Here is a 12,726-nt window from a genome sequence, read left to right as displayed (position 1 = left end):
GAATTGTTATGGCCTTTCAACTACTTGGACCCAACTACCATTAAGTATCAAGAGAAACTTCTTAGATAATGGTTCTCCTTTCCCCTAACCCCACCCAATGGCGTAATCGGAATTTTATTGGTGGGATTAAAAGTAAATATAAAGAGAATTCAACATCTATTATAATATAGAAAGAAATTTTAACTTTATATATATAGTGTAATTTTCCGATCAAGAAATTCTGAATGAACCCTTTTGCGCTCATTAGCTCCGTCTCAACCTCACCTCTCACCTTTATACCCCGTACTTCTCAACTTCATAATAAAGTGTTTTAAGTTCTCCTCACTAACAACATCCGCAACAAACAAATTCAATATTTAAACTTGAAAAGCTCGATATTTAAATTTTTTAGTAATAAACTTGTTGTACTTCTAATTTTGTGAACTCACGTCTAATACTCATTAATGGATTTCACATCTAATATTTGTTAAAATTTTAGAGTTTTACATAGAGTCACTATTAATGCTTAGAGTTGAAAATACTAAATTCGGATGAACCCGTCGCCGAAGAGTTGCATTCGTCACCGTGCAGAGTTTTCTTTTATTACGCAAACAAGTTAAGTTGGCCGCTAACAACAGGTAACTTAATTTCCATAGACAGACTTATGGTAGTCAAAAAAATTAGAACAACAATTTGCTTATCCAGCTAATTTATATTAATAATACAGAAAAATGCATTATCAGTATATATAACTTAAATCCCAAAATAAACAAAAAAGAAAACACTTGTTTTCAACCACATACTATTTCATGGTTAGACTTAACAACAACTATAACATGGTCATCTTTTCTCATGTCTTTTTAAACCCCTCCCTTCTCTTCACAAATCAACATAGCCCAAACACACACACATACACATAATCTCTCATTCTTCCTTCTCCCAATAGGGAAAAAAATGGGTGCTCTTCCCCATTTAGAACCAATCTCAGAATGTAACAAAGAGATTAATAGATCAAATCAAACAATTGCATCTGATTTAGATGGAACTCTCTTAGTTTCAACAAGTGCATTTCCATATTTCTTTCTTATTGCCTTGGAAGCTGGTAGCCTTATTAGGGCATTACTACTTCTATTATCTGTTCCATTTGTCTACTTTGTTTACATATTCATCTCAGAATCTATTGCAATTGAAACCTTAATCTTCATTTCCTTTGCTGGATTAAAGATTAAAGACATCGAAATCGTGTCAAGGGCTGTTTTACCTAAGTTTTATTCCGAGGATGTCCATCCACAAACTTGGAAAGTGTTCAATTCATTTGGAAAGAGATATGTTGTTACTGCAAATCCAAGAATTATGGTTGAACATTTTGCAAAGCACTTCTTAGGTGCTGATAAGGTTCTTGGTACAGAATTAGAAGTTTCTAAATCTGGACGTGCAACTGGTTTTGTTCTAAAACCAGGTGTTCTTGTTGGAGAACAAAAAAGAGCTGCTGTTCTCAAGGAATTTGGAACAAATGTACCTGATTTAGGACTTGGAGATAGAGAGACTGATCATGATTTCATGTCCATATGCAAGGTAACAATCTAATTTTAATTTAACTTATAAATACTAATACAAAGTAGACTAAAATAATTTTGACACCATCAGTATATTTTAATATGTTGTAACAAGTAACTTACCTTATTTTGTATGTTATGATCCCACTTTATGTGGATGATCACGTGTAGTTATCTTTTTAAATTTTTCTATTTCGCATGTCTTTTTCTCTCAAAGGTGTCTAATTATATAGGCAGTACAATATCTATATTAATTTTTGGTGGGGTTGGTAAGAATTTAAGTTATAGCGTTCGATCTTGATTTTAATTCACGTGATTGCTTAGCTTTTTGTTAAATCATTCTCCGATCGTTATTAGCAGTACGTATACAACACATGCACTAGCACGGAATTAGATAAGGATAATGCTAGTTAATTATATATATCAATTAAAAGTAGACTAGCTATAAGGAAAAAAAAACTAATTTCTGCAAAAAGTGTATTTTGTTGTATAGTGTATAGAAATTATAGTATCTATATTTATGGTCTCATATTTTTCACTAAAGACTTTATATGAGAGCACCGATTTAGTATGACAAAGATCAGAAAGAAAAGGTTGATCTCATGACTTGCCGTATACCTACCTAGCTTAGTAAATTTGTTTGCTTGTAGTGTTTCGATTTTTTTTTTTAAATACTATACAACAAAAAAATATTGTCATTTTTATATTATTCGTACTTGGTCATATTGATGACATTTATTTCAAAGAAGATGCAAAATAGACAAGCCATCATATATCTTTCACTTCCACCTCATTTTTCATTTAAGATGTGCCTCTAAGAGGACTACATACCAAACCCATGAATATTTCTCCCAACTCTCTCCATGGTGGGACCAAAGAAGATGAAGATACTGTAACTTCCTATAGATTGATAGTGAAATAATTTTTACATGATTGGCTCATGTTATAAATGGTACTTATAATTAAACATAACTACTCATATTTAACTAATTGAATTAATAATCTGAAAAATAAGGCAAGCAACCATCTGCTGGCTAAATTATACGAATTATGAAATAGAAAATTATGTTTTTAGTGGATATAAGATATATCCTTATACTTTTGTAGTTTACTTTTCAAACAAATTAAGAGAATTCGATAAAAAGGTATTGTATTACATCCCCCTATTCCATTTTTTGACTATTTTCTTATTAGTTCATTCAAGAAAATGATACATTTTTATATTTAAAAACATCTTACTGTAAATTTTTCATTTTAACCATAATGAGAAGCTTTATTGCCACACAAATGTTATGGCACGTTCAAGATCACAAGTTTTATAAGTTTTATAAGTTTTACAGTCACACAAATATTATGACATGTTTAAAAACATACGTTTAAAATTATATCACATTTTTAATTATCTTACTTTTAAGTTTGTAAAAATAAGATTGTACGTACCTACATTTATCTTGCTATTTAATTCACTCAGTTAATTATGTGAATATTATTGCAGGAAGGGTACATGGTCCCAAGAACAAAAATAGAACCCTTACCCAGAAATAAACTCTTAAGTCCAGTCATTTTCCATGAGGGTCGTTGGGTACAAAGGCCTACACCACTTATAGCACTCTTAACTTTGTTGTGGATGCCAATAGGCATAATTCTCTCAATTCTTAGAGTATACCTTAATATTCCTTTGCCAGAAAAAATTGTCAGATACAATTATATTATCCTTGGTATCAAACTTATTGTCAAAGGTACCCCTCCACCACCCCCTAAAAATGGCCAACGTGGTGTACTTTTTGTGTGCAACCATAGAACTGTCCTAGACCCCGTTGTCACAGCTGTTGCACTAGGCAGAAAAATTAGTTGTGTTACATATAGTATTAGTAAATTTTCCGAGATGATTTCTCCGATAAAAGCCGTGGCGTTGTCCAGAGAGAGGGAGAAAGATGCCGCACATATTAAGCAATTGCTTGAAGAAGGTGATTTGGTTATATGCCCTGAGGGTACTACTTGTAGGGAACCATTTTTATTGAGATTTAGTGCACTTTTTGCTGAACTTACTGATAGAATTGTGCCAGTGGCAATCAACACTAAGCAAAGTGTGTTCAATGGGACTACTGTTCGAGGGTACAAATTCTTGGATCCTTATTTTGTTTTCATGAATCCAAGGCCAACTTATGAGATCACTTTCTTGAATCAACTCCCTTCTGAGCTCAGTTGTGGAAATGGCGGAAAATCAGCTATTGAAGTGGCTAATTATATTCAGAAAGTTCTTGGTGGTACTCTTGGATTCGAGTGTACTAGTTTGACAAGGAAGGACAAGTACGCCATACTGGGTGGAACAGATGGCCGTGTTCCAGCAAAGGAGAAGGAGGAAGAGAAGAACAAATAAAATAAATGAATTAGCAGTACGTAGTATGTAATGAATTATTTTTCTACTTTTTGCATTTTCATCATGGAAAGAAAACTAAAGGAACAAAGATTGAAAAGGAAAGCATAAAAAGAAACAAGGGAATTACTTGAATTGTGATCATATGCATGATGATGATTTTTATCAATAATATGGGGTAATATGTATATTGTTTTGATTGGAATGTACGAGTCTTAAATGCAATTTTTAGTAATTGTGTGAATTAATTCTAATACTCCCTTCGGATAAAAAAAGAGTTCACTTAGCCATTTGCACACCCCTTAAGAAACTACTCACTCCAAGAAAAAAAATATGTAAATTGACTAAACTACCCCTAATACTGATCACATAACACTTAATAGGAGCAAATCTAGAAAGATAAGGTTAATTATTTCTTGATTTAATAAGTGGACATTTTTTTTTACCCAAGAAAAAAAATGCTAAATGGGCATTTTTTTGATCCGGAGGGAGTAGTAGATATTGAAGTAAGTATGTCCATGCAAATTAAATGAAGTCATTTTCAGGGCTTTAAGTCTTCAACTGAAAGCATGGCTCAAATATGGTGATGACTTGTGGCAGGCTGGCAGCTATTTGATTTTCAAACTCAAATGACATAACACATTCAATTCCCCATCTTTTAACCTAATTAATTTCTTTTAATTTCGAGTGGTTCAAACTAAATGAAAAGAAAGTTCCAAAAGAGTTTTCCACTATTGGCTACATTTATATTTCCCTTCAAATCGTTATGACCCTACTATATGTATATGAGTTGAGTCTTATAATGACACTTGTCCAAAAATCACCAGCAATAATATTTTACAGTTTGCACGAATATACTCTTAGCTAGCCCGACTTAATTTATCATATTTACTATGTTTGGTACTCGATTTGTTTTTTAGGTGTCTTTTTCAGGCTCATTAATATATATGTTGGCATATATACTACATTATTTCTTTACATAATAGGGTTAGTAGTAAAAAAAGCCACGTGCAAGTAATTAATAGCTGCCATTTATTAGTGTGGGCAAATAATTTTCACAAAATGAGTAAATAACATGTTACAATTAATAAGCCTAGCTACGTACATCAAACTTGGAAAACTATACACCTTCTGTTGAATGGAGGAATTCGTTCTTTTTACCTGTGCCTATAACTTTCAAATGAAGTAAGTATACTAGAATTAAAGTTCATCATAATTATCATTCCAAAAAACACAAAGCTTTCACTTGGTTCGTGAATATATAACTTTATTTTTTTATTTTTTATAACCATATAATATTCAGACTCACTATTCCGACTATTGCATATTTGCAATTTGCAGCGCTGCGTATAGGAATTTGTAACTTCGGTTATCATGGAATGGGAAAAACATAAACAGAAAAATTTAGTACCACAATATTAATTAGGCGCTAGGAGCTCATCTAATATTAAATGTTTTCCTTAATTTTGAACTGAAAGCCTATTTGTTTGTTTTATTCATATGTGGGTTCTTGCTTTATCTCGTTTGTTTGAAATAAGCTTATTTAGCTTTGTTCTCTCATAGTCCATCGTAGGGGTGGGCGTTCTAGGGACCGTTCAGATTGGATACAAAAATTTCTGCTTGGATATTCGATTTTCGAATTGAAGAAATTACAATTCAAATTCGATCCAATTAAATTCGTTTTGGATTTAGATTTTTTAAGTTCAGTTTTGAATTAATCAATTTGTATTTTCCAGATTTTTGGTTTCGACTTTGAGCCTTTAAGGCAGGCCATAAGCCCATAACAATTAACAGTCTCAATTTACTTAATAGTTTACTTCTTAAAATGTATAATTTTCTACATTTAACAAGGACTAATGTCACCTTGCCGTCCATACCGTGTATTCCCATAGGGAAAATGACCTAATAATACTATTTAAGACTACATTTTTCAAAATATAAGGATATTTTTCCTTATTTACAAAATATAACAATTTAATTACAAAACATATTAGACCTGAAAAAATTAAAAGTCCACCCTCCCCCCTTTTTCCTATCCTCTATTTTATATTGTTCAGATCTGTCCCACCCTTCCCTTCCCCTCCCCCTTCTCCCTGTTCTATATTTCCTTTGAAACTCCACAGCCCCACCCTTCCCTTTCCCTCCCCCTTCTCCCTGTTCTATATTTCCTTTAAAACTCCACAGCCCCACCCTTCCCTTCCCCTTCACCTTCTCCCTGTTCTATATTTCCTTTGAAACTCCTCCCAAACTCCACAGCAAACACCCTTCCCTTCCCTTTTTTTCCATTCTCTGTTTCTATTATACAATTAAAGATCATCAACCAAATCAAAAGTCTTTCATAAAAATGGAGGGATTGGTGTTTTTTTCAGATCTGCGTTTTTTCAAAATTCTGTGTTCTTCAAAGATGCCGCCAGAGCGTGGTTTGAACTGGATAATGTATTAATCTCTAGTTCTCCAATTGGTGCGAAGCGGCAAAACAAAGGAAATTTGTACGAAATTTTAAGCCCTGCGCGAGATTTGAAGCATGATTTTTTTTTTTCAAATTTTGAAGCGAGATTCAAATTTGTATTTAAGTTGTATGATAATTGTATACCGAGTTTGTATGAAAATTGTATATTGAGTTTCCTATGTTGGTGTTATTATTGTTGTTGTATCAAATTTGTACGAAAACTATATTACAATGTTACTGTAGTTGTTTTCAATTTTAAAAAAGCTAACATGAACTTATACAAATTTACATAGTTATATACAAATTTCATATCCTTTTTATACAGTTTCCATATACGAAAAATGTGAGAATTCTGAACCTTAAACATGATATACATATTGTTGACACCCAATTTTGTCCCGCCTCTCCTCCAAAATACCTACTTACACTTCTGGTATTTCGAGAAATTGATAAAAAACGCGTTTAAATCTTACTATAATTATTAAGTCTTTTATTAACACCCACGTTTATTATCCTACTGCAATTATTATAATAATAATAATAATTATTATTATTATTATTATTATTATTATGATTATTATTATTATTATCACTATTATTAATTATTGTTACTATTCTTAAATTATTATTATTACTAATTGTCATTAATTATTATCATTCTGGTTATTCCCAATTATTATTATTATTATTATTGTTATTATTAATTAGTATTATCAGTGTTATGTTGTTATTAATTATTAATCATCATTATCATCGTTGTTTTATTATGATCATTGTTTTATCGACAATTGTTATTTACTATTATTATTATTTTATTATCATTATCGTATTATTTTATCGCCATTATTATCATTATTAATTATCACTTTTGTTATTATCAATAACTGTTATTCTTTTATTATTATTATTATTATCATTAATTTATTATCATTTACTGTTATTTTATTATCGATAATTGTTATTTATTATTATTATCATTATCTTTTATTATTAATTACCATCTTTAGTATTATTATTATTATTAATTTATTATCATTATTATTATTGCTGCTTTGTTATTAACCATCAATAGTTGTTGTTATTATTATTATTGTTATTATTATTATTATTATTATTATTATTATTATTATTATTATTATTATTATTATTATTATTATTATTACCACTACAATCATTATTATGGGCATCAGTATTATCACCATCATTTATCATTATCAGTGTTATTGATTATTAATACTATTATTATTATTATCATTATTTTGCAGTGTTATCACCGCCAGTTATTCGTTACGGTATTTGGTATCATTGAAACTGACACTTCTCGGCATTTTATCAACTACCGCATACACACCGCATTTATTCTCGCGCGTTTAAAATGATAGCTTTATTTATCGTCAAATTTTTTTTATCACACGGTCATTGCAACAGCATAAATTTCATTATCCGGGTCTTTCTACAATTGCACATTTTTCGTACCAGGCGATATTCTGGCACCCTTAGTACATCGTTGATCAAAATCGGTCTCTGATTCAAATTTAGAAGTCAAACTATTTCTTGCGCTCGGTCCGCATTTTGACTTACCGGACTCCAAATTAAAGCCTGTTTGACTCCTGATAATTTTGGACTAGTCCATATCCCTTATCTCAATTTTTAGAATAATTCGTGTTTTAATTTATTAGCTTATTCTTTTTAATACCCAGTCTAAAATTGACCCGGTCCACAAGTGGACCGGGTCCGATCCATTTTGTCATTTGAATAAGGGAACCCTTTTAGGGTTCCCCTTCATTTTCCCCATTTTTTTTCGCCGCAGCTCAACCTTCCCCTTTCCCTTTCTCGTCGCCACCCATCTTCTCCGTCGCCACCCATCCTCACCGCCTCCAACCTCCGCCACCTACACCCCTTCATCGTCACCTACCATCATCACCAACCCACCACCTCCACCTTCCACTCCATCGCACCCTCACCCCCACTGCTTCATCTGACACACCCCTACCACACCACGTGATCCCCACCTCCATTCACCATCACGCCCTACTGTCGTCTCTGACACTCCCACTTCATCATCACCCCCCATCTCCGCCCCATCCTCTCCTTCCTCCACGCGTCTGACACCCCACGTTACCTCTCCCACATCTCCACCATGCCCTGTCCCCCACGCCTGTCCTTCGCCTGTTCCCCGCTCCTCTTCTCCCTTGATTCCCTTTATCATTTTTTTTTTCTTTTCAACTCAAAACCCTATAAATGGGGTGGAATCGTCTCAGAACAAGGGGGGTTTTTTTTTGGGAAGTTACCTGAAGAAGTAGAGGATTTTTTTCGGATCGTTGAAGAACCCCCCCCAAGAATGAGATCTTTGATTCGTAAAATTTCCCCAAAACACAGTTTGTTTTTAGTCTCAGCAATCCCCTAGAAATAAGCATCTGTCTAGATTCGAAGCGTATAAAAAATCGGGATTTTGGTATTTCGAAGTATATTTGAAGTGTTCAAGGTATAGATCGAAGACTCGCCTCACTTCGCTGCACCCAAAGAAGGTAATTCTCCACTTCTTTCATTTTCATTGCGTTTTGCCCTTTCTTTTTTTTGGTTGCTCTGTGTTGTTTTAGCGTGTATTCTGCGATTAAAGCACGTTTAGTTTGGCTAAGTTAGATGAACTTGTTTATATGTTTTCTGTGTTAATCCGTTTGTGTGGTTGAGCATGTCTTTCGATAAGTGTTTATGTGTTCATGCGTTGTCTGTTTGTCTTGGTTGGTTAATTTAGTTTAGTTTAGTGGCATTGTGAATATCCATGGTAAGTTAGTTTAATCTCGGCGCAGAAGTTAAAATATTTGGGTGTCCATGTTTAGTTTGGTTTAATTTCCAGTGTGGTAGTTCAACAATATCTATTTGTCTATGTCTTAATTCAGTTCAATTAGTTCTTGGTTTATTAGTTATGTATTCATATAAGTTCGCACGAGGATGACTATGTTAACTAGTAATGATACGTGATGTATTAAAATCCCGTGTGACCCCGCATGTTTAAATGTTAGTTCAAAAACAAGATCTGAGCCCTCTGTGTCGTATCTGCTATCGTTTAGGTTGATCTTTATGAGCATTCAGGTGAAGATGCTTAGATTTGGTTATGTATAAGCATGATGAATATAGGATTCTAATGACATCATCAGGTCCAAACAGAATTAATAAGGATCTAAATTCAACTGCAAATTAGCTTATACAATATAATGTCTCTGGTTTAAAGAATCTGGGTTTTCAATGTTTTCATGTTTGTATCTTTACCTGCACCTTGCTTCATCTGAATTCATTTTTAATGAGCATCTGCTCATCTGCATACGGTATAACTGTATTTGTATTTTGATCTGGGTGTAACTGGTTCACATGTATGCCTTTCTTTGCTTCACTGCATATACATACTGGGTGCTTTCCTATCTGCTCTGTATCCTACATGCAATGCTTTGACTTCATCAGCTTACTAAGCCACCTATCTCACCCTGTCCCACATAGCTGCCTAGCTGAAACATAGAAATCTGAAGAGCATATTGTGAACTTTTATACTTTCTCTCAGATTGTTTGTTGGTACTCAAATGATTTTAGGACTAAATAGATAAGAAACTGGAGTATGATCTTCTGCTGCCTAAACATGATTATTGTGTAAGCCTGCAATAGTATCTTATGTATGACATATAATCCCTATCCCTTTATAGTTTAGTTTAACTCATGCATTTGCTGTTTACATTAGTCATTCTTCTATTTGTGGAATCTGGCTTAATTAGGTAGCTCTGTTTAGTATGTCAATCATGTAGTTGGTAAGTTGTTAGTTTTGGATAAAAATATGAAGTGTTCTTGCCTCATCAGTGTCAAGATGTGTCCTTGTGTTTCATATGCTTGTTAGTTAACTGCTAGATCAGTCTGGAAGCTGTTATTGTTAGTGGATATTATGATTGTTTTACTTATATTAGTCTTAGAAGTTTTTATCTATATCTTGCATATAAATTAGTTGGATGGTTAGCCTTAATGTGGTCTTTCTGAGTCAGTTTTGTTATCATGTTGCTTGTGAACTACCTGATTGACATCTCATGGTAAAAATGCTGGAATAACTGATTTAATTTTGCCTGCACTCATATAGAATGAGTAAAGGATAATTTAGTTCTAACACACCCAGTTCTGAACATTGCTAGATTGACTGATATTTGTTTTAAAGTCCTACCTTGGCCTAGAAGTTAGTCAAATGCCTCAACCTGGTTAGTTCATATATATGTATATATACCCTCTAATGGACTGTTTCGTTTACTTACATCTGTATGTTCTAATTTAAATCTATATTTGTAAGTTTCTGTGGTTTGATATCTCTAGAGAACTGTAGGTTCTGTATATGCATGAATATCCCCCATATCTCTGTGCATGATTGTTGTGTCCAGTATGAGCCTTTGCTTATCCCTGAATAGTTTGGCCTCTTATGGTGCTTACATGATTCTTTGAAACTGAATTTTAAGTCCTAAAAGCATAAAAGAAGCATGAGTCAATAACTTAGGATAGGAACCTGATTTCCATACCCCAGCAGGCTTGAAAAAAATGAATTAAAAACGCAACATGTGTATGATCAGCTCTGAGTGTCCTAAGCATCTTTATGTCAACTGTGGGTGTTGCACTATCACAATTTACATTTGGTTTGGTTCTCTTCTTGTTTTTTTTTGTTGGTCTTGTTTCTAATTCCTGAATCCTTTATCTCGCTGGCATTAATTTTAGATTGTTCCTTCTCATACATCCTTATGAATATGTATATATGAGATATACATTAAATATACACCTGTATCTACATAATCTATCGCTTTGTCTTGAGTCATATTTACATAGTTTCCGTTGATTAGATTAGATACTAATCCCTTTCTTTTATTTTGTCGCATGAACATCACATACGAGTCCGAGGGGACTCACATTCTCCCATACTCGGTACTGGGCTAAAAGCCCAACGAAACCTTCTCTGTCTGGCCATCAACTACAGCAAAAAATAAAAATCAATATTCTGGGCCAAGGCCCAATTCCAACAGCAGCAGCAGCAGCGGCCCAATAAAAATAGAACTGCTGGGCCGAAGCCCAACAACGACCAAGGCCCAACAGCCCCCAAATGGCTGGGCCCATTTTGATTCATTTTTTTTTTATTCTCGTTTGATTATATATTATGTGACTAACGTTTTTATTTTGTTTTATCCTTGCCAATCTAGAGGAACTTTTAGATGAATTAGCGGATTAACCTTAGCTTAGCTATGGGTAGCCGACCTAAGATAGAACTAACAATCAATCTCACAAATTATTTTCTTCTCTTCATGTTTTTATTTGAAATAATCAAATTGCAAAAAAAAAAAAAGGGAGATGACCATATATATATATTCTAAATTAAAGATTCACATATTATTATCTTGAGAATTTTGAAACATCAATAACATGCAAATAGGAATTAAAGATTTTTGAACTTCTAAAAACGCAAAATCAATCAATACATCATCGTTTAGTTTGCTTCAATTATTTATTAAAGTTTTACGCAAAATCCGCGTTTTCTTTTGCTTACACATTTCATGCGAATTTTATTTTAAATAACATCATTATTTTAAAATCTTTGCAATAGTTATAAGTTCATTTTAAATGTCATTCGCAATTTCTTTTATGCGAATTATTATATTTTCTACAAATTTTATTCTAAATAACACTTTCCATTTAAAGCCTTAATAATATTTATAAATTTTATGGCATTCGAAGTCTCCTTTTATACAAATTATATTCTTTCCTATAGGTTTTATTAGTATTTTATTTTAAGAACTTTAACGACATTTATAAACTTTTATTTCAAATAGCATTCTAAAATCCCCTCTTGTGCAAATTACTAGTTTCATTTTAAACAACATTATTATTATTTGTTCTTTTTATAAGACGGCATAAATTGTTATATTTTACAAGTCTCACCTGCATAAGCTATTTTTTCTTAAAATTTAAATACTATATCCAACATTGAGTAATTAACCTAAGTTTAGCCGGATAACCGTGTTTAACGGATTCTAAAGGATGCCTAACCCCTTCCCTTTAGGATGATATAGAACCCTTACCTAGAATCACACTGGTTAAGCAGACCATTAACAGAGGTTTAGTTTTAACTTTATCTTAGTTAATAATTAGGTGTCCTAATTCACCGTGAAAATCAATTAGGTGGCGACTCTTTAAAACAAAGCAAGAAAAGAATCCCCAATATGTTGTACTCCACTCTAACCTGGTTAAAACGGGGTATAACAGCTTGGCGACTCTGCTGGGGACTCTAGGTTCTAACCATGACAAACTTAGGTTGATAATTAATTTGTTGGATGTTTGGTTGTTTTCTTTATGCT

At 32.8% G+C, this 12,726-nt stretch overlaps 1 protein-coding gene across 1 annotated transcript; it reads left to right on the top strand.

Annotated features, from left to right (window-relative positions):
- The first annotated feature begins 844 nt into the window (after nt 1-844).
- LOC132630729 (glycerol-3-phosphate 2-O-acyltransferase 6) lies at nt 845-4,117 on the top strand. Its single transcript, XM_060346298.1, has 2 exons — nt 845-1,554; nt 3,031-4,117. The coding sequence occupies exons 1-2, from the start codon at nt 934-936 to the stop codon at nt 3,913-3,915; spliced, it is 1,506 nt and encodes a 501-aa protein (XP_060202281.1). The 5' UTR covers nt 845-933; the 3' UTR covers nt 3,916-4,117.
- Nucleotides 4,118-12,726: the final 8,609 nt, after the last annotated feature.

Source organism: Lycium barbarum, chromosome 3, assembly GCF_019175385.1.
Source record: "Lycium barbarum isolate Lr01 chromosome 3, ASM1917538v2, whole genome shotgun sequence".
Lineage (NCBI taxonomy): Eukaryota > Viridiplantae > Streptophyta > Magnoliopsida > Solanales > Solanaceae > Lycium > Lycium barbarum.
This window is presented reverse-complemented; position numbering and strand designations above follow the sequence as displayed.